Here is a 25,798-nt window from a genome sequence, read left to right as displayed (position 1 = left end):
AAGTTACAATTGTGGTTTTGCAATGTTCGGCAATACAAGCGGACCCGCAAGGGGGGGGGGGGCGCGCGCCCCCCCATCTGTATCCGCCACTGATAATTTTAGCTAATCCTTCAGAGCATTTGCAATTGTATCCGCGCGTGAGGCAAGGATTCAATAGAAAAACTGTGATGGTCATTCCTTCTTATTATCCTCAAAAATCCTAGACACCAAAATTCACTAACTCTTGATTACTTTTGTGGTATTCCATTATAAGTTTTCCTGGATATCATACAATTGCTTATACCACCTCTTTTTACAGAGCGCTTATTTGCACCTAAAGATGATGATAATTCATTGAAACCCGGGTCGGGCTCTGTAAAAGAGAAGTGGTATAAGCAATTGTATGATATAAGTATAAGCCCTTGAAACCAATTTACGACATTGACTCATGATTTACCATTCTTTCGTTGATTGAGAGCCGTGAACCATAACACAAGAACCGAATCATCTGAACGGGACCGCTTCATTTTCCCCCTACCCTTCCCCTGCCTGTACCGCCCATTCGCCGTCGTCTTCCCTCGAGCTTTTTTTTCTGCCCATCTCTCCGGTCACCCTCATTCTGCTCCGGGACAGAGTCACGCGTGCACGTCTCTTTCGCTCTCTTTTCACGCCTCCTCTCCGGTCACTCTCTGACCAGCACCCTCACTTGCCGTGCATCGCGATAGGGATAGAGTCTGTCGAAAGATTCCTGCTTCACCGCCTTCGCTCACGTAGAGAAGAGTTGAATCTTTATTGTGTCGGCATAGATACGACCAAAAGTGCTACATTGTCAACTGGTTCGGACGAACTCTCTAGATATTCTTCAACGATTATTAAACGAGTGTGAGCACCTCCGAATTCTGTTGGTTTCCTGTGCAGTTTTACGCCTTTTTCGTGTCCAGAAGAGGACGTTGAATCTATACGGAAGAGATCCGTGTGAATATAACCATGGATTAATGTGAAACAGTGCTATCCGCTCCGAACCAAGTGAAATAACCTCCGAGACTTCGTTGGCATAGTTGTTGACGTCAATCCCTGACGCACTTACGAGGAAGCACGTTGAGTTACAGTGGGGTAAACCCTCGTTTAAGTGCGAGGAATATAGTGCGAGTTTCATCCGATTCTAACGAACTAAAAAAATACTTTACGCTAACAATTTGTTTAATCCGTGCAGTGTTTTCCTGAGAGGAGAGAGCACGGAAAGAAAGGGGAGCAAGTGTCACGCGTGCGTAAACCCCCTTCGAACGAACTGAATTAAAAAATACGAAAATACGAAACGCATCGATTTTACTTGAGAGATTTTCGCCAGGCGATTTTGTAGTGCGCAAAATAAATATTCGGTCGATAGGGTTGAGTTCCACATGAGGTATTAGAGACTTCTCCCTCAGGACGAGTGCTCATCTCGTGTATGTGAAGTGAGGAAGAAGGCACCAACATGAGTCTGGTGGGTAGCTACGGCACCCAGCACCCCCACATCCACGTCCACCCGCACCTGCATCTCATGGGCTCCGCATCCGGCTGTCCTCCTGGCTCCTCGCCCCCGGATTCCCTCTACGCACCCGCCGCTTACTACTCACCGCACCCGACCGTGCACCCTTATCAGCAGACGCACCACCATCACCACCTGCAGCCACTCCAGCACCACAACCACCAGCAGCAGCCGCACCAGCAACAATCGTCGGACGGTTTCCTGCACGCACCGTCGCCTGTCAGTTCCTCTGCATCCTCTCCGCCCTCGTTGCTGGAGGATCACCAGGGAGGGGGTTCCTCGTTCTACGGGCCCTGGGGGGCCACCCCCCCTGGATACAACACGCCCTCCACCCCTTCGGCCCCTGCACCGTCCGCTCCGACATCCCCAGAGGAGGCCTTCCACGAGTACGGCGAGTACCAGCAGCACGTCATCGGGGGCCACTACCAGCTACTCCCTCACCAGCCGTCGTACGGGCCGCAGCAGGCCCAGCAGGGCCCCCAGGAGCAGCTGGGAGGTCCGGAAGGGGGGCCCAGGCCCTTCGTGAGGGTGGTGAAGCGGAGGAACACGGCCAACAAGAAGGAACGCAGGCGAACGCAGAGCATCAACACGGCGTTCGCGGATCTGCGCGATTGCATTCCCAACGTCCCCTCCGACACGAAGCTCTCCAAGATCAAGACGCTGCGGCTGGCCACGTCGTACATTGCCTACCTCATGGGGGTGCTCGCGTCGGAGGACCCGGGCGCATCCGATGTGGGCTTCAAGGCGGAGATCATGCATCAGCAGCAGGGGAAGAGGGCGTCTTCCGTGCCGGGAGGAGCGGCGGGGATCGCGGGGGAAGAGGAGCAGGACGAAGGCGGTGATCCAGAGAGGCGGAGAGGAGGGGGAGAGAATACAGCGGTGAGTTGAGGAATATATTTCATAAGTAGTATACAAGTGTGGATTTTACGTAAATATTGAGGGTGTTTCAGGTGGAATCTGCAATACTTCAGGAGGTGATAGGGGAGACAATTTTAAGCATTTTTTTGAATGAACATGGGGTCGCAACTCCTTAGTTACTGAGCTATGACAACGCAAACATTATTTTTTAATGCACTTTGAAGTTATTATGAAAACGGTTTTTCTGCGCTAGCCAGCCTTTTCGACATGTTCTGTAATGCTCTGGATTTAAAAGGACATTAAATAATGAAGGTTGGAGGAAAATGTGCGATTATAATTGTCTGAAATAATTAACCTCAAAATGGGTGATTTGCGCAATCGCATTTTTGATAATCGCTCACAGCTTTCATTAAATTGAACTCAAAAATGTTAATCGTTTCAAACAATTAAAATCGCAAACTTCCTTCCAACCTTAATTATTATTAAATTCCATTAAAAATCCTGAATATTAAATAAGATGTCGAAAAGGCTGGCAACTGGCTGAAAATCCCTTTATATCTACACATGTATAATACCCTGCGTGCCACCTCTTGGGTGTTCGGCAGGGGGTGATCAATCACCGGCATGCTGTATTCATGAGGACATGTATGCCACACGATCATAAAAATATTACACATGATAACAATATGTACGTCCACAGTCATGCGAGGTTAAATTTGCTGACGGTTTTAAATTCCTATGGCGAATACATGCAAGGTCCGAAAAATGGAAAAATTAAAACATGTAATGCTCGCCTAAGCGATTGATACCATTAATTTTATTAATCGAGACACCGTTGTATACATTAATTGTACGAGGAAAGAATGACATTTAAAAATCTCTGTTTTGCAGTCCATTTCCTTAATTTTCTTTTCGTGGTCATGTCTCCCGTAGTACGACGGTAAACTAAGGATATCTTTTACGTCGTCTGAGAAAAAATCTTCTCCGAACTAAGTAAATTTAGCCTATACTTTACGGTTCTGTTAAGATTCCTATCCTCACTCGACAGACATATTGTATAAACTGCACCTTTTACCGTTATAGCGCATCACGAATCTTAGACAGAAGAAAGAAAGGGCAGATAAACTTGACAAATACAAATTATTAGCTAGCTCTTATGTGCAATGTGGTTTTATTTTAAGAATTCACTCACGAGTGCAATATGATTGTGCGCATACCCCCTTGTAGTATCCGGTTTTTCTGTCTATCGACTAATTCGCCAGCAGCTACTTTGCAGAAAAGAATTTCCAGTCAATGAAATTAATATACCTGTCTACTGCTTTATCCATCAGTAAAATTTTTCCATTTTTCTATCACCTATGTATGCAAAGAGAATAGCTATTGAATGAGTAGGGTAGGCTTACAGAAGCTTTATCCAATGAGGAATTCTTATGCATTTTTCTTCAGTAAATTCCGCAAGACCATTGTCCGCAGTATTTTCTAGTCGACAAACTCTGGTGAGGCCGATTTTTATGTGTATTTCCCTATCTTTGCGACATATGAGTAAATGGAGTATTGCATTGATTTTAAATATCAATCATCGAATCTACGAATTTTAGGTCAATTGGCAATTGGGTGACTACTCCACCACGTTTTTATGAATTTAAAGCGTAGATATTTAGCTTGAAAAAGTTAGTTATGGTGCAATAATTTTCACTGCATCCGCGGACCATTATGTCCTAAGTTTATCCAATTTAATTACCTAGCACGCATCTCTAGTATCTTTTTCCCAATTTTTTCACAAATTTCAAGCGTGATCGGGTTTCTGTAAACTTTGGTTGCCCTTTCGGACATCAATCTGGTATGGTGACCACCGAAATAAAACCATTGAAAATGGGTAGAAATCTGAGATATTTTCCTTTAGTCAATTTTAAGTTTTTAAATTCAATTCAGTTAATTTTACATTATGATCGTCACAGATTTCGACCAATGGTTGTTAGCGTACCCGAGTTATGGTTGGACTAGTATCAGTGATAATGTTAAAATTAAAAATACTTTGTTATATTCCACACTTTATTTCAAATGGTAAGACCCGGGTTTCTGCATATCATGCTATCGTCAGGCACGATTCAGTGGGTGGCTTGCACTTACATAAACCCGATAAATTGAAATCGGAATTGGAATATAACAAATTATTTTTTTAACATGAAACAGTTCCACAAAGCAACGGTTTTTAATTTCCCATACATTTTCGTTTAATTGGCTGCTAAAATTTTCCCTTCTGTACGGGCGTTAAAAAACCACGCACTTTTCATTTTTTACTTAAATAAATCACAGAAATCGGAATAATTTTGGTGCATGAAAATTCATCAGATACGTTTCAATGTGGCGTTCAAGTACTAATGAATTATTGCCTAAAATATAATTTTTAAGACTTGGCAGTGGAAATTTTCAAGGTTTACTTTTCTTCTTAAATCAAGGTTTAATTCTTAAAATTTTGATGAATTTTCCCAATGGATTGAAATTGATAGGTACTTTCACGGTCCTAATGTGCACCAGAAATTCATTTGTACTAGGTACTCCAAGCTTTCTCAAAACACAACTTGATTTGCTTGATTACTTTGTTTTGTCCTATTCTGTTTGTATAATGCACCGTCGTGGATTTGTATTGCATACGGATTTCAAGTAGAAAATTTAACAATACATCAGAAATGTGCTGCACTGAGGTTCAATTATTCGTGCTTACGTTGAACATGAAAAATTTATCATGTCTGTTTAAAAATAGTTCACATAGTTGGGATTAACGATTTTAAAAATTGACGACAAAATTGAACGATAGAAATACAGTGAGCTGTTAAATTTTATCGTTATTTTTTATAAAAGTTAAGTTTTACTTTTACTCGTTAAAATATTTGAATTTACTGAATTAAAACTAACTTCTGTTCATTTATTCGTTAAGTTTCGATGAATGTCGCTTTGTATAATTTTGGGCACAAAGGTTGTCCAGCAAGCAAAGAGAAAAATAAAACGGTAACTAAAATGAGGTATATGTGGCAGGGTACTTGTGCAGTACTACAATTAAAAGGCCCATTCGAATACATAAAAACGGCGTTGAGTGGAATGGCCGCCCAAGTTTCGGGGTTAAATAATTATTATTTTTTTAAATTCAACTGAAATTTTTTTTCACATAAAAGTTACTGCTTTAACTTAGTCATTTACTTCTTCATAAAAGTAATTTTCAACTTCATCTTGTTACATTTTATCGAGATTAACTTAACCTTTAATCTGTTAATTATTTTTGGGAACATTCGCAATTCTAGTAATTAATTATGAGTTGGCAAGCGTTATCCTTCTGGGGCTAGAACCAAGCCGCGTCGCGTTCTGGCATTTGGATCGCATTTCGGGGTAACATATCTCATAAATGCTGGTGCGCAGCAAAACACACAAAAAAAGTGCTTTCAGACTTTATTTTCACGCAATTCATATAGATAGCGCTTTTTCAAACCCAGAAAATCCTCAATTTTGAACCTATATTGAATTAGGTTCCTGTAATTTCTAAGCAATCAAAATATATCACTTGAAGAAATGCTTCGTTTAATTGGTTTGCTGACTAGTAACAGATAACATTTTCCGATTCTGAAAAATCAGGACCGGCTTAATGCAAATTGGAGCGCTTTTATGGGAAAAGTAAGTGATTCATCCGAATCGAAAATTCTATCGTTTAAATCCTCTTCCGGGCTTTGGTAATCGTTTCAGATTTCTAAATAGTTTCAAAAAAGTTCTAATAACCAACAATGTTCCACACTTTCTGGTAATCACAGCCTCACAATGCCAAAATGATTCGGTTTTCTTAATCGTTAGTTCCTGCCTTAAGGCTGTCTCCAACGGGTGAACAACCAACATTGCATTTTATTTTTTATAACTATTGAATGAATTTAAAGCATAAAGAGTTATCTTAAAATGGTATGTGATGATGCAATGATTTTTCTTTACGTTTACATCATGGCTTAATTACAGCGCAGAAAGATAGTGGAATTAGAAGATGGTGCGGTTGGAATGTTGCTGGGATCTTTGCTCGTCAGATTGTTCGGTTCGTAGTCCCATTGATAGGGTTTCATTCCAGTTGGTTGCAAGGGATTATTGGGATTTGGTTAGGCTAGCCTTCGTGTTCGCCAGAGTGACAATAATTTCCAGGTCCTTTCCCAAATCACGGTTCTTGATGAACCAGGGTAACCATACTATTTTCCTGATGAGTTCGTTTTCAGTAGATGGTAACTCTTCCTTTTTGGCTTAGTTTTATAATTATGGCGGTATTGTGTTTTGCTCATGCTGTCGTTTTACTGTGTTGACTATAAGATTGATTTTTTTGGGTTATTGTTCTATCATTATTAATATTATTCATAATTATATTATTTGTTCTTTTCCACCAAATTGTAATTACTGGAGCAATATGTTTCACCGTTAAGTGGCTTCATCAAGTACATATTTTTAATTATACGCAATAAATAAATTTATTTGACGAGGCGTTTATTCAAGTACATAAGCTAAATACACCCGATGATGTCATATAGTGGTTACGCATATTGTACTACTAATTAAAATTTGATGGGAAAGTACGAATATAAAAATATGAACACAATTTACATCCACGAAGTGAAGCCTGATAATGTTAAATTATATAATAGTTATAGTTAAATTGTTACAATTAGACCATTGGCCTGGTGATAACATGAACATACGAGTAAAACAATCGTCAGCATCATGAAAAACCCTGGAGACCTACTTTTTTGCCATTTTCTTTTTAATACATAACTTTTTCGGAATAATTTTGCTTCTGGGTCGTTCGAATTCCCTATGCCTTATGGTCCTTTTCAAGGAGTACTGCTTTATATTTTTCCTTTGTAATCGGCACTTCATCTTGAACTGATGATCATTTGTTCCCACAAAGCTTGTGTTTTTCCCACAAAGTTTTTGCGTATCCACTGTCACATGCTTCCCAAATTCATCTCAACGATTTTTCCTCATTGAATATTTTTTACACACCACATAGCCTGTTCTTTTTCCTCCTCTCCCGTGAACTCTCCCATCCCTGTACTATTAAGCATTTCTCTAACGCTATTTTTGCGTTTCCATAACACTTACTTTAAGTTTATAAAAATGCAATTAGTGCATTTGATAGTGATTAGTTTTTAGATGACGTCAATTAGCTCTTAGAGTTTCCCGAGCGTCTATCGACTGTCCGTCGGCCGTGCGATGGGCAGATCTTCTTCTTCGTCTCCGCCGGCGCGCCGCTATCCATTCCGTCCGCTCATGTGAGGCGGAGATCTGTGGGAAAGTTAGTTCCTTGGGCGAAGGGCCGCCGCCGCCCGCTTCATTCACGCACGCGGGGACACGTCACTGGAAAACAAACAAAGACTCCCGCGCGAGTTGCGATGGAGTGCTACGGAGACTGTGCTGGCCTTTCGAGAAAAAAGAGCAATGAATTGCGACAAGGACCCGCGTGCGTCTTTAACCTTATAGTAATCGCGTCGGGTCTATATGACCCGAGAGGTTTTTTTTTTAAATGACTAAAACTTACATTCCGTTAAATATTTTAGCAATTAGCGCCCAAAAAATCTCACATCGCACTTTTTCATTTCTTTCCATGCTATGCTTGCGTCCAAATATACGCAATAAAGTTAGCGTTTTCACTCGACGCGAGTGTTTGCGTCCTCAGAAATACCACTCCACGACTTGTCGGGAGCACTTGTGATACAATTGAATTGTTGCGAATATTTCTACGGTTACTCGATACTTTTCCTCATTTAGGTCGTCTTATTAAACCACTGAATCTTATGGAAAAACATTGCAAAATTCTTTAAATAGTTTCAGTTTTTCATTACTAAAATCCAGATTTATTTCCAATCATATGGCCATTATTACTTTTAAGGTTTAAAATCTATGTCCATATTGCAAATAATCCAATACCTATGCACCACAATAAATAAAGTAATACTTTGTATTCGTTGACAATATTTGTACATTTATCCACATTTCAACTTAATCCAATTTTCTTTGATTTTAAATAATATCATTCTTCAATCAGCCATCTTTTAATTTGACCTTAATTTCATTTCTTGTCGTAAGTAAAATTACGTGGTATCAGATTATATTTATTTAGCTCCTATCATTTTTTATGTATTACTTCCTTAACTTGTATACTGCAAAGGTACAATATGTTTTCTAGGTGCCTGGAGATTTTCAATCTCTCTCAAAGGGAGTGTTTTTTTTTAAAGCTGTCGCAGAAATTATTTTCTAGTATAATTATATTCCCGTATTATTAAACTATTTCTTAATCGCCACTTGTTTCTGCGTATTTGTTCAAAGTCTCAAGGGCCTATCTCGAAAAAACCAATTTTGGACTCCGGCGATATTCGGTACCGGTTCGGTGTATTTGGTCCCGCTGCTCCCCCGCCGATGGCGCCCTCTCCGGTGCCTGCCAATTTCACGCTGCTCTCCCTCGCGCGTCTCAAATCCGCTGCTCGGCAACCACAACAAACACTCCTCACCCCCGCTGTCCGCGTTACTTGATGGTATATTAGAAACGGAGACCTCCGGGGACAACCCCGAACCAAATCCTCCAAATTCATGCGAATTGGCTACGCTGAAAGATCACTTTTTTATTTTTATAGATCTCAAGTTCCCAGCTTTGCCCCAGTTCCCGGAGTTGTCTAATCATAATGTTACTTTTAAATGAGTCTATGGCAAGTAGAAATTGTGGTAACGTCATGGCATTGATTCAGTTGAGTGTCAATGTGGGAAGGGTCAAGGGCAGTTTTGGGGACTTCGTGTTTGTTTGGGGGTGATCCCAATGGGAAGTTCATTATTGTGGAGTGAAAATATTTAGAAAAAGGTATTCGTAAAGAGTTCAGAGGGGTCCATAGTGGGGTTAACTTTCGGTCTTTTCTGATATTTTTTATCATTAATGAACCATGGGGCACATAGGATTCTTCTAATGATGACGTTTTCTGTTGATTAAAGATGCCTAAGACGACTAGCCGCTGCGTGAAGGCAGGCGTATAAAAAAATCGGCTTGATACAGCTGTTGTAGAGCACCAGTTTCGTTTTAAGCGTGCAAGGTGGCGTAGCGAAAGGAACTGAGCATGGGACCATGAATGTATGTATTCACACGCCCGTAACTTAGTCCGGGGTGTGCTCTACCACCACCAATGCAAACCAAACCTTGGTTTGAATCATCGAGTGTTTGAATGGTAGTAGTCCCTGCTCAAAATTAGGCTGAGGAAATTTTACCTCAGTCTTTTCTCGGATACATTTTATTTTTTCTTGAAAAACAAGCAAATGTTGTTTAAGGTGTACACCAGTGCGTACCAATTACTTTGTGGGAGTTTTAAACGAGTAAAGATAACCTAAAAATGTTAAATTCGTTCGCCTGAGATTCTTGCGCTGTGAACGCACCGTCGTACAGTGGTCCGAAAGCGGAAATCGCCGGACTAAAGTCCAAAATAGCTTTTTCGTGATAGATACTTAAAACTTAGCGCAAGTACGCATACGTGAATACCGATTATGAATTTATATGCCATTTTACATAAATTTGATCCGTTGCTGAGATACAGTAGCCCAAACATGACCAATTCTTCAAAAACACGTGCGATTCCGTTTTTCTCCGAAAATCTTTTAATTCAAACCGCTGTTTTGCGGTGTTATGATTTTTATGTAATAAAAAATACAATATCCCTTGGACATTGTGCTCTGCCAATATTATTCGAGATTTTTGAGGATTTTTGCTCTCATATGCCTGGTTTTGCAAAAAGGCGTAACCATTTTCACTTGAAATTTGACATAGACTTCCCGGGTTATACGTTTACCCGAGTTTACGAAGTATGTAACTCGGGAAATTTACATCAAAGTGTAAAGTGAACATTTTTTAAGAAGACTAAGGAGAAATCTTGGAAATAAGTTTGCGACCGAGGGAATGAGAGCGATTTTTCCGTTGTGCGTCAGGTCTGAGCTACGCGGCGAGGGGCCCTGAGGCTCGGTAATTGCGTGTCGCGTCGTTACTGTCGTAGTGTCACGGGTGAGCGAGTTCAGCCGCCGCGCCGTGACCTTTCCCGCGTGTGAAGGCAAAATGGGAGTGCCCGCTTCTCTTTTTAATATTCTTCTGTGATGAGTGAGGGGACTTCGAGGGTTGTTGACGTAACGGCGGCCAAGAAGTCTCCCCTAGCCCCCTCTGCAAAGGAAAAGGTTTAAAGCAAGGAATATACTCCTTGCGAGTGGTCTTTGCAAAAAGTTAGCTTGAAAATAGCATTACAAATATTAATTAAAAACCTCCAGCATGTTCACCGAATCCAGGCCTTTTCCATTTCGTCAGTCACCTCCAAAATTCAAAACTTATGGTTGCAAATTTTGTAACTCACTCCACATTACTATGAAACGGAGATTAACGATAAACTCTTTTGAAACAAATCATAAGAGTAGTTGCGTTGGTAATAAATATTTTTATACCTCAAAAGTCTTAATTGATCGAAATTTATTGACAAAATATATAATTAATTCACTCATATTTATGCATGCATAAAATAATAATTTAAATTACAAACGCATACAAAGTGGCATCGGAAAATTATAACTTGAAATTTAATAACTTGAACATTGGACATTGAACTTTTTGTTAATACTTGTTTATAGAACCGAATCCTTAAGTATGCACTGGTCCCGCAGTGCATTCTAATTTTTGATTGTTCGCATCTTTCTAGAGAGAGGAGAGGCACTAATATACACATGCACATATTTACAATTTTCATTATTCTCTAGTCTAGTACTACTCAAGTAGAGGAAATTGGTCACTCCTTCAACTCTTGTTCCCTCTACGCTACGCTACGCTGAAATTTCGCGGACTTTGATTGTAGTTCTAGTTCCCAGCTGATTTAGCTGTCTTCTGAGAATATCTACACTTTTGATTGTTTCTAGCGTTTAATTTCGCGGTGTGATCATGGCATAGTGTCGTAGGCTAGATTAAGTGGGGGTGGGAATGTGGGAGGGGAGAAGGGCAGTCTTGGGGACTTTGTACGTGGCGTATGGTGATGGGGAATAATCCCAAAGAGTTGTTAGGAGTTTATTTTTCGTAGCAGGGAAGGATTTCTCGAACCGGGGAAGGTATTATTTCAAAACGGAAAGGAGAGGGGTTAGTTTTAGGTCTTTTCTAATGTTTTTGTTCGACATGAACCAAGGTGCTCCGACAATTCTTCTAACGATGACGTTTACTGCTGTCTTGTTCCCCCTATACATGCATTCGTTATCTTTCCACTTCTCTTTCTTTCTACCGCCATGACTCTTTTTACACCTGCAATGTTTTTTTTAATGTTAGTATGTGGGCAAAAAAATGTTCAAGGGTGTCGCTGGTGTGTACGATTCGGGGCGGTTTTAGGGTGAATTGATGTCATGTGTGGAGGAGCCTGAGATGGAGGGAAGAAGTGTATCGAAAAAATGGAGAGAGATTTTTCTTACCACAACAATCGGCCGCGTTCCTTGGAGAGGGAGGAGTCGCCCACAGAAAAAAAAGCGAGAGAGATGAGTGTATCAAGTTAGGTGTCGATTGACACCCCCCGCCCATTGCCTCTTCTTCATCGCTCTCTCCAAAGCGTCGTCACTCTCGCGTCGACCGTGGTGGTGGTGGTGTTATTCCGTTCATCTCTGAACTCAATTTTTTCCTCACCTCGCCTTTTCCTGTTTATGAAAATTATCGCCCATGTTTGTGCGTCAAACGGATGTTGTGTTGTTTTCCATAAACGGCTGTGCATCAGTTATTGTATCCCTCTCTCTCTCTCTCTCTCCTCCCACACAGAGCAAACTTCTTCGCGTCAGGGGTGGTTCGAGGCTGGAACGAATTTTACTTGGAAATAAATACTCCTACGTTAGCATCGTTCAAGCATAAGCTAGTTGGGCTACTTCATCTATCACTCTAGCCCCCCGCTATAGGCGTGTTTTTAGTTATTTCATTTTTCTAATTAAATTATTTAACAACTGTTATTTATTTATAAATTATTAAACAATAGTATTAACAAAACTTGGAGCATAGGCTTTCGCAGAGAGATTCATTGTTGTCGACGACTTTCGGGGGGAGCTGCGTACCATGTTATTCGCGGTTATAAATTTTGTAACTCACTCCACATTTTGTATCCACATCTGAGAGGATCGTTATGTATGAGTTTAAAGAAAAAGTTAGTGAAGAGTTTGATTTGGAGTGTAGCTCTCTACGGTGCGGAAACGTGGACACTGAGGAAAGAAGACGAGAGAAGATTGGAGGCATTCGAGATGTGGGTATGGAGAAGAATGGAGAGGGTGAAATGGACGGAGAGGAAAAGGAACGACGAAGTGCTGGATATGGTTGGCGAGGAGAGGCAGCTTTTAGATGAAATACGGAGGAGACAGAAGGTATGTATGGAGTTAGTGCTTAGCGGGGAGGGGATGTTGAAAATGGTGTTAGAGGGTAGAATGTTAGGGAAACGAGGGAGGGGAAGGAAAAGAATAGGATTTTACATAGATTGAAAGAGAGTAGGCCTTACAGTGATTTAAAGAAGGCAGTGCTGGAAGGAAAGGGAGGCTCCCAGATTACTTCTTGAATACTCCATGGACACCTGCCTTAATCGGTAGAATACTATAATGATAACTCCACATTTTTATCCGAAATACGCAACAAAACGTCTTAATAGCAAGCATACGGTGTACAATTTCAACCATCACATTTAAATTTAAAAGCTAACGGATGAATGTTATATTTTATTGGTGGGGGGCATAGTGAGAGGGTATTCAGGGGAGGGCGGCGGCAAAATGACCTTTGGCCCCCCTGAACAAACTCCTAGTTCCGGCCCTGGGCTAAAAAAGCTACGACCAGGGATTTTGACCGAAATACAAATGCGTTATTGGATATAGTATTCCAAAATCCAATTTTTATGCTAATTTCTCGCGAGTCCGGACACTCTACTGCAACCATTGGCAATAGGTAAATGGATCGCTCAATACCAGTGGTTCCCAAACTTTTTTCTTCCCGTACCCCAATGCATGTATATGACTCATACCGTACCCCCAAAAATGCAAAGTGCACATTTGATTACGTAAGTTCACTATGGGTAGGTGACACTTTTAGCTATAAATAATAGTATAAATAGAAACGTTTTTTTAATACCCCGTATAATAGGTATACCTACATAATTATTTCCTGGTTAACACTTAAGGTTGTCAACCTGGTTGCCACTGTTGCCAGGGTACTAATTGAGAACGCAGAATCCGTCATTACTGTTTATTTTCGGCGTACCCCTGACTGGTGAGTGGCGTACCCCCAAGGAGTAAGCGTACCACCGCGGTGCACCGGTTGGAAACCGATGCTCTGCACTCATTGAACATAATTGAAAACCGATTAAAATGTGCCTCAAGTGTCGAAATGAATCAATCTTCTACGGGACGGACTGGCTCCCCCTCACTTTCATCCTTTAGATTATAGCGTAGGAAACTAGGACCTCAGTTGTGGGCAATCTAATCAACCCTCTCCAGCAGTTGGCCAAGTGTTAGAATGGAATCAATTCCGTCGAGATTCCATCGACAAGGTTTTCCTTTCGCGCCCAAATCATCCATGAGCGTGAGCCCCCCTTAGATCAACAATTAAGATTCTGGGGGTGATTTCGACCCCCCGAAACCCCAAACAAATCAAAGAGATCACGTGGCCTGACAGACCATGTGCGCCCTCTATTTCTGGAATCTAAACAATCTGCGGTGCGGTCGTTCGGGGTGACAAGCAGCGAGGACCGCACCACCGGGTGTGCGAACCCACGGCAACGCTACTGCTCCGAGAATAATTTGGATAAATTGTCGCGGAGATGTTTGTGACGCGATAGTTGATGTGAATGGGCACACAATTGGGGGCAGAATGGACCAGCAGTGATCGAAATCTCTAGCAGGGGTCTCCATCCCCTCCACAGTCCCTAGTAAGGTCGTTATATTATTATAATTATTATTATTACACATTGCTGCAAGTAGGCTATTGCCTGGTGGCAGCATTAGATGTACATGAATAACAAATGTGTACATACCAAGTTTCTATTCATCTAATACAAAGTTTAGAAGCAGAATAGATATCCATGATAAAAATATTACACTAATTCTAATCACATACATTTGAAAAAGGCCACATTGGCGCCCATGCGATGCCACTCCACGTGACGTAATTCGGACCTAGATGCTATACGAGTAGTCAGGAGTTTTATATCGTCTGATATTACCAATGCATGCATGAGGCACAAAGCTCAGGGAAACATTTCTTAATAATCACCTATTAAAATTGCCTAAGGTCGGAAAGTTTCCTTCGTTTGATAGGGTATTAATAATCCTTATTTGATCCAAGCGCTACGTGCTAGCAGGGTACTCTGCTACCTGCTAGCAGCCTGCATCGTAGCGGCGCTCATAGCCTCGCACCACGGTGGCCTCATCAAGTGGCAGCCGAAGCCATAATGGCATCACACGGGCTTTTCCTAGCATTCACATTTAGCCGTCGCGTTTTCGCGCGCTTGAAATTTTTCACTTTTCATTTAACCCTTTCTAACCCCGAGCTGTTTCTGGGAGAAATCGAATTTCAAGATGTTTCATTTCGAAAACTTGAAAATTTTACACTCAATGATAATTATCCTGGCAGCTAAATATTTCGTCATTAAATTTTACAATACAAAATAATAGTTAGTTTAGATATCTCCTAAATAGAGCTGAAAGTTCAAACATGCTTGCTTAGATGTTGCTTGCTTGCTAGTATGTTGCTTAGAAGAAACATTGGGTTATAATTGGTTAATCGCGAAAAAATAGTTTTCGTCGTTTAAAAATCTAAAATCGTGAAATACGAACTCCAGGAGTAATAATCTTTCGATTTAGGTAATAAAAAATAATAGGAAACCACGCTATTGTAATTAGTCAACATTATGCGACCTAAAGAAGCCTAATGCAATATGCGTTAAAAATCGCGGAGATCACTTCTCTCGGATTCCCACCAAGCTGACCCACTGATGAGGGGCGGGTCTGCGGTATGGTTGTGCTTGACTTAGAGATGGGGGAGGGTGTGATAGGGGGCGAAGGACACAATGGCAGGTGGTGGACCGGGAAAGGGTGTCTAGCTTTGTGCTGAAAGTGCCCTCAGTCGTCTCTCCCCTCACCATTAAATGATCGACCGCAAAGTGGAGTCCCCTGAGGAATACGCTGTCTTATTGTTGGCCCCTATGCTACCCTACCAACCCAGTTCACACGATTGAAGCGGCTATGAAGACGGGATAATGTGGAAAACTTTGTTCATAAAGAGTACACTTTCTGAATAAGCGGTAAATGTCACTTGGGGCGTGACATTTTTTTTACTTCTAGTTTTCGGTCTCTGTTCATGACGACATCTTTTCTGCTCATTTGTTTCTCAACCATACGCATCTCGTTCCCTTTCGTGGTTTTTGACTTACACTTAGGTTTAAAGATTCCTTGCAACTACACACTACGTGAAATTATTTCCAAGTATCGCTTTCGTGATGTCTTCTTGGAATTATCACCGGTTCAATTCGTGGTATGTATATCATCAACGTATCAACGGGCGACTCGCCCATCGTCATCAGGGCGAATGAACATTTTTGACTGAAAAAAAACTTTTAGATGTAGCTATAATATATACCAGCTAAAAATATACCCGCAAACTACTTGAACTATGTGAGATACAAAATATATCGCAGTTGCAATACCATTAGCATGTTCAAAATTTTATGTCCACGGCTATAACCGTGTGGTATTGTTTGTGGGTTTCCACTTGCACACTGAATAGTGGTGGTTGATCACCCTCTGCCAAACGCCCTAGATGCGTCTCGTAGGGTAATATGTAGATGTTCCATGATATTCATAGCAATTAGGTCATTGCTATCCTCGGGAGTAAAAACACTCTATTGCAAGCATGTAGAATAAATGGATCCCACTACTCTCATCGCTGCAACGCGAACATTTTTGAAAACGGTTTCTTAACCACTCTCAGTGTTAGGGATGCCAATTTACAAATAATATTGGGGGTGGGCCCAAACCGGGGATTTTGCCCCGGGAAAGTTTATGAGTAGTGAGTTTTAAGTTTTTTTAAGCATTTTAGAAGAGTTATATAATCAATATTAGAAACCTGTTAACTCGAATCTCGATATCTGGACACTCCGTGGAAAATCGACAAGCCTGGCACATTTTTTCCTCACACCCGTAACGAATTTTTGAGGGGGGGTCGGGCCCCCTCAGGCCCCATGCCGTCTGCGCCGCTGCTCAGTGCCACCGACTTTCGAGTGATATGGGCGAGAAACGCCGTAGGCATTAAAACAAAATGCATCACCTTCGAGAACAAATTCTGTTAAGTACATCAATTTTTTGGTACATCAGCATGCTGTTTTTTATTTTGCTCTCCTAATATTGATTTTTAATTATATAATTAACCTTGATTTTTTTATTCAACAGTTTAGTTTCTGCTTGATTATTAATCTGAAAAAATTACCTATTTCAAAGCCGATATTTCGGCTCATGGCACTTTTTGGTAGAGACGCAAAAGCCGATATATCGACCCGCGGCACTAATAGTGTTGAGAGACCTATATAGATGGATATCCCACGTGACGAAATGGGGCCTTCTCTATGCATAATATGAAGTCCTTTTGGCCCCACCGGGCGGCTTGTCTTTAATACGAGGGCTTGCGGCCCAAAGGCGTCAATTATTACACCGTTAAAGTCTTATTTTGCGAGATTTACGGCCTCGTGACGTGGGTCGGTGGTCGTAATGACGGCGGTCGGTAGGGAGCGACGAGGGTGAATGGCAGAGGGTGACTGTGTAAATGGCCGAAAGTGAAGTGGGGAGATGGGTGGGAATACCGGCGTGCGGTGACTCCATGGCTTACTTCCGCGGCGCTGTCTCTCACAATCGGAAGAGGGTGTTGGGGATCATCACTTAGTGCTCAAGGAGGAACTGCGTCTGTTTTCGCCCCCAAGCTGGGGATAATTCGATTTCTTTCGCGAAATACAGGGGGAGTTGCGCAAATGCGGTCCCAATCATGGGCGCACCCAGCGAGGGGCAGGGGGGGCAGCTGCCCCTCCCCCCCCCTCCACCTAGAAGCAAAAATCGCAAAAGTCTTTCAGTAAAATCTTCTATATTATTTTTACTGTATAGATACCTTTTTCTCAACTTATACGCAACCAAGCTCTACAAATGAGGTACCTAAATGCACAGAATTTATCAAAGAACATGTGACGGCATATCTTACTTCCTATATATTGGTATTGTTTCCTAAAATTGGTTTTTAAATGAATTTTAAAAAATTAAAATAAATAAAAAAATATAAAACCATAAACCGGTAAATATTCCTGACTTTAACGGCGCACAAACTGATACATTTGTTCATTTGCAACATTATCTCGCATTTAAGTATGAGTCATCATGTGCGTTAAACAGAGGATGGTGTAATTACTTCCAATGTCGTGTTTAAAGAGGTCCTCTGACCTCAATTTGTACATGAACATTCCAATTAAATTTGCACATAAGACCCTGCCTTTTATTTCCACATTTTAAAATTCGAAACACGCCTATCCCTCTGTGGACCTGCATTGAAAAGGGCGGGGGAAGCCCGCTGGGAGCGGGCGCATCACACTCGTCAGTATTGAATTGAAACGAAAGTATTCAACACATTTTCTTTAAACCCACGAAAAATGATAAATATTAGTATAAGATGTGTAAGGGAAATAAAAATATTTTTTCGAGAAAATAATCTCATAAATCCCATGGCTTGCCCCCTCACCCCTTGACCATGGCTTGCCACCCCTAGTTATGATCCTGGGTACGCCCTTCTTCCCAATTATCATGGCCTATCCCTGAGAGACTGCATGGAGCGGACCCCAAGAGAAGGTTGATTTCTGCTGCAACTTCGGTCACTTTTCAATCGCTTGATCTCCTTATTTGCTCTTAGAAATATCCACCCCGCGGCGATGGATGTAAAGCGATCCACTTCTTTCTAATATTTTTCTGTATAGTATTCGCATTTGCTGGGAATAGCCTTTAAAAGTTATGAGTTTGATTGATTACATCGTCAGGAATTCTTGAGGTAATTTATAAATAAGCTTCAGGACATGCAGTGCCACATTCATTTTTCTCGTGCGCTCTGCAACTGTCTTTTGTTGGTTCTACCCGTGAATCGTAGAAAAGGACACCTCGATACGAAAAATTAGACTTTGCTGTCGATACACTTGCACATGAAAAATTACATTTGCACCTCGATACGAAAAATTACACTTACATAATTTCGGACGGATATGTAAATAGAAACTCATAAATAAACTCCGGAAAAATAATCGGTGCAGCTCAAAAAATAGCTCTACCCAATTCCAATGCCGTATGTGCGGCGGATTGCTATTATAGTTATGCAGAGGAATTGTTGGATAGCGTCCAGACCACGATAATTATTTTATGAAAACCCCGAAGCTGTGAAGCTAATTTTTTCATTAGTCCTAATTCAAATTTATTGCTACATATTTTTCCGGTAACCCGTGCTTAGTCTCTCTTTCGCTTCTGCGGCTGGCTCCGCTATATCGAACGACGAGGGAAACCCATTTGGAAGGAGGCAGGCCACTATCCGTGCGAAGGAGGGCGAGAAAAGTTAAGGGCCTGAATGGCTCTTCGGATGGCAGCGATCAAACGTTTCGCATCTCCTCCGCCTGCCTTCGCCATGAAATCTGCCGCTGCGGCTGCTTGGAGAGGGGTGCAAAGGGGTGAGGGGGATTGCAAGCAGCCAGCCTGGGAGTCATAAGTGTCCCTTTGGGGAGGGGGGTTGGAACTTTGTGAGGTCGTGTTGACGTCTCGGTTGGTTGCGCAGTGAGCGATATAATCGGATGCATGGCCTCCTCCATTCAATCCAATATTCGCGTCCTATCGCCGGATGGAAGGGATGTGAAGTTTTTTTTTTCTCGGCTAAAAGCCCTTGTATTCATCTGCATCTACACTCTGCCCCATAAGCCGCATTAATGGGCGCGTGGCAGGGGGTGTTAGGACTTCAGCCCTTGACAAAAAAATTAAAGAAGCTTTGCTTTGGAGATATTTGGCTACTGAGTAGCACTTAAAGTATCCACTAACAGAGGAGACCACTTACCTTGCTCCGCCTTTTTCAATACCGTATTTTTAATGGCATTCGGAATGGCGAACACATCTCTGAAGTGACAGTGGTTCCATTGAATGGGCCTTAGTTTGACTGTAATTAATTCATTTCCGAGCTGTATTTTTAAAAAGCGTTATGTAATTTAAAAAATAACACCTTCCCCACAACAGGAATAGTTGGTGTAGTGGTTAGCGCGATCGGCTCTCACCTGAGGAGCCCGGGTTCGTTACTTTGTCACGGTAGTATATTTTGTTATTTTCATTTTGATCATACGGCGACAAGTTTTTCACTAATGTTAATTGCAGCAACCATAGGCATGAGAAAAAGTTTTATCATCACAACGGCGTTTAGGTATTTAAAGCAGTGTCATTCCTAACGCGGAGATATGAGGACTACACTAGCAAGGTTTGCTGTGCGTTAAAACGTTAATTTTTGTATTAAAAGTTTTTTATACAATTATTATTATTATTATTATTTTGTATTAAAATTAATTGTAAGTATTCAAAGATTCCAAAGCTGCGAGGTGCGACGCCTCAGACGTGCAGCAGGCAGTGGCGGATACAGAGAAAATTCAAGGGGGGGGGGCGCAAAAGACATCTTGAGTTACCTTTACTTTTATCGCAATAAAAAATAATCAAGTCACATGCAGAGCTTCAGAAGTTTTAACTAAAGTGATTTAACACACATTCAAGACAATGCCATCTTATGATATAAAAAAGTTAAAATTATGGTTCTGCTTTGTTTGGCAATACAGGTGGCCCCGCAAAGGTGGGGCGCGCGCCCCCTGCGCCCCCCATCTGTATCCGCCACTGGCAGCAGGACGTACTAGACGAGATTAATAAATACAACAATCAGAGCCCAATTCCAGCAAGACTGAATCATTGAAGCAATGGAAAGAAAAGAACTAGGATGTTATGGACATGTGTTTAGGATGAAGGAGGATAGGAAACCAAGAAAGGTGATGGAAGCAAGACCGGAGGGAAGGCGAGGAAGAGTACGGCCAAGGCTGGAGTGAGAAGGTCATGTGGAGAAACTAGCATCCCGGCGCGGGCTGAGTATGAATGATGCTAAGTGAAGACATCATAAAACTCTGCGGTCGAACCGAGGAATTTTGAATGAAACACAACGTTGGCCCTAAGAATATGGTGTTTTCCCGGTGAACTTATGTGATGAATATTTCTGGAATACCTTTTTCAGTCCTGACGGCGAAGAAAAGTCATTCCATCGGCTGAAATGGAGAGCCTTATCCGGTCGGAGGAAGAAGGAACAAGATTCATCGTGAGATTATGGCGATTTACTATTTTCAGCTTCTGCCTCATGGAGTTCTAAACACGTTGTGTTCTGCCAGAAACACTGGTTTGGGTCCTAAGGTGGTACTTGATGGTGTGGGGTCGAGTCTGGTTTCCAGCGCGATGCGTGTCCACGCGTGTTTCGCTATTCGCAAGAAGGGCACGCTCAAGTAGGCTGGGCGCACGCGCCTTAGCCGTGTCACGTGACCGGAAGCGGCGCGCTTCGCTTTTTTCTCCCCTCTCCCTTCCGGCGGATCTGCTCTTCTTCCTCGGCGGCATTTGACACGGGCGCCGCTCAACCCTTCTTCCACACGCGAAGACATTTTGCAGACTTACAGCCTCCCTCTCTGCCTTACTCTCGATTCTATTCTCATCTGCTCTTGTGTTGCAGATAGAGCATTTAAAACTTTGACTCTCCAAGGAAACGTGCTCTATATTGACCGAGGAACACGTATTCGAATGTTTGCAGGTTTTGCGCCAGACCGAGGGCCCGTTAACTGCCTATCATTACAAAGTTAAAGTATTCAAAGGGGGAGCGTGCTAGCCCATTGGGTAGAGGACTTGGCTGTTGATCGAGGGGTCTCGGGTTCAAAGCCCGGATGAAGCCCTCGGACGGACATCCTATAATAGAATCCTCGATGCGAGAAGTGGCCCTGAGAAAGGAATTGCCCCCCTACCCCGAATGCGTGAACTTCAAACGCTTAAGGCTTAGTTCGAGGAGAGCACTACCCTCACGTGACCGAACTAACCTTTGGATTAAATCGGGTTTAAAGTAAATCAGGCGAAGTAATAAAATTTCAAAGTAATTAATAATTGTTTCTATTTTAAATGGAACTTTATATTGTTAAATCGAGAAATATTTCACCAACCTCTGGTTCTATTTAGGGTTGGTAGTATTGAGAAACCTAACATATCACTCGTCCGGTATCGTCGCACTTTAATAGTGTAAAATTAACTCGCCTGTAGCTTAATTCGGGGTGAGCTCCACCCTGACCTATCCAAACCAACGTTTGAATTCTGTTATGATTGATTGAAAGGATTTAAACCGGTAAAGTCAGATTCACATGGAGCATTTTGATGATCACCATGGGCTTCTCTTTTCAGTTCACGATGAGGGCTAATCTTTTTCATTCTGTCTAAAAATCTTTTTTCTCTTCCTTCCTCTCCCTCGTTTCCCCAACATTCTATCCTCTAACACTGCTTTCAACATCCCCTCCCCGCTAAGTATTCACTCCATACATACTTTCTGTCTCCTCTGTATCTCATCTAAAAGCTACCTCTCCTCACCCACCATGTCCAGCACTCCGTCCTCTCCATCCACTTCACCTTCTCCTTTCTCCTCCTCTCCCACATTGCTAATGCTTCTAATATCCTCTTTTCCCCTTTCCTCATCTTCCACAAATATTCAATGTAAAGCGTTATACTCCAAGTCTAACTCTTCGCTAGCCTTTTCCTTATGCTCCAACAGAAAGAAATACCATCAGCTCTTTCCTATTCATGATCATCTCCATTGCTGACTCTATTCTTTTCCATGAAGTCTATTCTGATCATCTACGAGACTAATTCTAATATTTTTATTTTGAATAAAGATGATGCGTTAACCTAATGTGGGTATCCCATAGGATGCTATGAATGCACTTCCATTTCTTTTTACACTTTACGCCATTTCATTCGTGATATATTCATCCTAAACTAGTTCCGACCTATTTGGCAATTAATATATACATCAGTGGCAATTGTATCTACATCTAGAGAGATTAAATGGCGTTGTCTCCATTAGCCTTGAAATATGAGTTAGTGATAGAATAGCCCTATAAAATTTGATCGCAACCGACCCGCGGGACACTCTCAGATTGATTCATTATTTTCATGTACTTTTCAGAATACCCCTTTCATTTTTTTATTGTATTAGTGGTGGACTTTAGGTTCATTAATGGTGTTTAGAAGTAAATATGCTTGAGGGTAAAAATGTCCAACCGTAGTGAAATTAATTACATAGTTGCCAACACTTTATCCATATCCCATGTGGTCTAGTGGCTAGGATATCTGGCTTTCACCCAGAAGGCCCGGGTTCGATTCCCGGCAGGGGAATTTTCTTCTGGAGTTCTTAGGGTCCTTGTGCCTTACCTTTTTAATTGAAAAATCTGTCGTCGCAATGAAAATCCACGCAGTGCAACCCAGAAGCATGGAGACATCATTTTTTAATTTATATATTGATGATTCATGCTTCCCTCTTCCCAACCTCATACCATCTTTTATGCCGATGATTGCAAAATTTTCGAGAACATTCAAAAACCTCCCGATTGCTTCACATACAGAATGACTATCATGTGAAATCAAATTGGTATGATGTCTAAAAACATATATTAAACCCAGAAAAATGTGGAGTGATGTCCATTCAATAAAACAAGGCAACACATCTATTTAATTTTGGTTTTTTAATCACTCTCTCAAAAGTTTGTCATCATCAGGTTGGCAGGTTTGTATTACATATTCTTACCCATCTACGTTGGTAATGAAATAACGGAGAAGAAAATTAGATTCATCTTATGTAGTGGGGAGAAAGCATTCTGCTAGGTGCTAGGTTTACTTTAAATATTGGAATGAGCTTTCCATCAACTGTTTTCGAGGCCCCATCTAGATTTAAGGATCCTTTTGATCAAATGAATTTTTTTTACGGAATGAATGCTTATTGGAAATTATTGATAGCTCTGCCTCTGGGACTTGGTCGTGAGAATATTGGTTCAGTATTCGCGATTCCAGCCCGAAAGACGCCAACTACCGGCGAAAAATGTAAGCGGCGCGATGGTGATGGAGTGAACAGTTTACGAGTAATTCATACGCCGAATATAGGCTGCGTTGTGCCTTATAGTAATCCCTGACGCCTGTTGGCTTCTTGCCTGACAATCATCCCTCTTTAATAGATGTTTCGCTTATCTCGAGTTTCTGCAATTCCTCCAAAATTGTATGTATATTTTATGCAACTCTTAACTGTAACGTAACTGAATTTTCTTCTCTCACAGCTCAGCCTCTCACGTATTCGAAGTTCGCTTGCAGTCATTTCCATTATTTCGTCACGGGCATAAACTGTAATAACCTCATAATAAGTCTCGAGCATTTATAGTTTAATTTCTTTCATTCCTTCTTCTCTGTCGTCGTACACTTTCACTTCTATCCTATATTTCATTGAAGAGGAAAATGAGCGGCAAGGTGACTCTTCTGCGTCATGGACGCGTTTTTTGGAAGAAATTCTTCCTCAAGAAATATTATTTAGGTAGAATGTGCCCTAAAAGCTAGGCGTAGGTATAGTCCCTGTTGGCGCTAAGGTGAAGAGAGAAGATCGCGATCCAATACACATTCATTGTATTTTGATATCCTTATTGGAGACATGGTGCAGTGAGTAAAGTTGAAACAGTTCATTAGATTAATAACTTTTCTTACTTGATAGCATTCTTCGTTTGAGAACTCAGTGTTAACTTCACCTCATAAAGTCAAAGATTCCTTATAGTTTTCAGCACTATCAAGCAGGATCATTAAATTATCTACATTAAGGTTAATATCCCCATTTGGAGTATGATACATACAGATGACAACAACATATAAATAAATAAACTTAACAATCGAAATATCAAAAAGATTGTGCATGGGAATCACATTTTTACGGCTAATTGATTGAAAAAAAAATACCATTTCTAACTGATGCAAACTTTCCTCCATTTTTAATGCCATTTCTACAGAAGTAGCTTCCCACAGAAAACCCAAATGATATTACTATGCATACTACACTTCATAGGTTGTCAAACATTTCCAACGAAAGCTCTTCCGCCAAAAGCATAATGCTGTCCATTCCTGCTTGACATAAGATCCTTATGCTTGTTTCATTACGGACTTCTAAGAATCTCCATGAGAACACAGATTTATCCAAATACGGACATAAGTTGGAAGTTCAATGAGTGACCGCGTACGGCGCGTGAGCATCAGTTCACTTCCACGGTTACGGCCCATTCCTATCCTGCCATTGCCTCGAGCAATGATTGAACGATCATTGAGCAGTCATTGAACGATCTATTTAAGATCTATAAACTCTCCGAAATTCGGAAGTACAGAAAAAAAACCATGTGACTCATATCTTTCGACGGGTGTTGGGGGGGGGGGCGACCCCCTCACATCTTAAATTCCCTCGATCGTCGCCTCCTCTTCCTCCTTCAATTCAAAGTCGCTCTCGATTACATTTCATGGGCCACCCACGAGCAGTGTCTACGCAAGGTGTGGGTGAAATAGAGGTGAGCTAATACGAGTGGGGAGGTCGGGGTGTTTCCGGGCCAGTGGCCACTCTCAAAGTGCAGCCGACTCGACCCCGGACGTGACCGCATTACCTCACGGCGCTCCCTCCCCCGGACGCTAATCTCCCGACAGCTTCATAAATTCAATTGTGGAGGAAGGCGAGATGATGCGAAGGGGCACGGAAGAATAGAACAAATCGTGAGAGTAAGGGAAGAACTCGAATAATTACTTTTTGACGTCGTCTATATTATTATTGTTTGAATAAACGAAAGGGAACACTTATTTATTCCTTAAACAAAATTGTCATTCACATAAATATGTAGAATAACAAAGTTTCCGCTTTCATTTTTTCCAAAATTCTGTGTACATTTTAAAAATTTTCACCAAATTTCATGTTTTTCATAAAAATCCCAACGAAAATTTGTTGTTGCACCTAAAAATGGGGCGATTTAAATTTTCCGCTTTCATTTATTTAAAATTCTAAGTATATTCCACTCAATTTCGCCAATTTTTTTTACATGTATCCCAAAATAAATCGAAGCTGAAATTTTCAGTTTCACACACAGTATCACGGTTTTTGCTTTCATTTATTTGCAGTAGCAAGCATATTATACAATGTTTTGCCTGGCACAATGAATTTGATATTATTTTTTTCTGCATTACTGATTCACGAACCCTTGTAGGTGCCGGGCCTATATTTTGCATGAA

At 41.4% G+C, this 25,798-nt stretch overlaps 1 protein-coding gene and 1 non-coding gene across 2 annotated transcripts in view; both read left to right on the top strand.

Annotated features, from left to right (window-relative positions):
- Positions 1 to 521: 521 nt before the first annotated feature.
- Positions 522 to 25,798, top strand: part of LOC124162503 (heart- and neural crest derivatives-expressed protein 2) — a 32,570-nt gene continuing 7,293 nt past the window's right edge. Inside the window, exon 1 of the mRNA XM_046539068.1 lies at positions 522 to 2,386. Within this exon, the coding sequence (XP_046395024.1) occupies positions 1,454 to 2,386 (933 nt within the window). The 5' untranslated portion in view covers positions 522 to 1,453. The remainder of the gene's footprint in view (positions 2,387 to 25,798) is intronic.
- Positions 22,826 to 22,897, top strand: Trnae-uuc. The gene has a single exon. It is a non-coding gene; the product is annotated as a tRNA-Glu (tRNA).

This window comes from Ischnura elegans, chromosome 7 (genome assembly GCF_921293095.1).
Source record: "Ischnura elegans chromosome 7, ioIscEleg1.1, whole genome shotgun sequence".
In the NCBI taxonomy this organism is placed as follows: Eukaryota; Metazoa; Arthropoda; class Insecta; order Odonata; family Coenagrionidae; genus Ischnura; species Ischnura elegans.
This window is presented reverse-complemented; position numbering and strand designations above follow the sequence as displayed.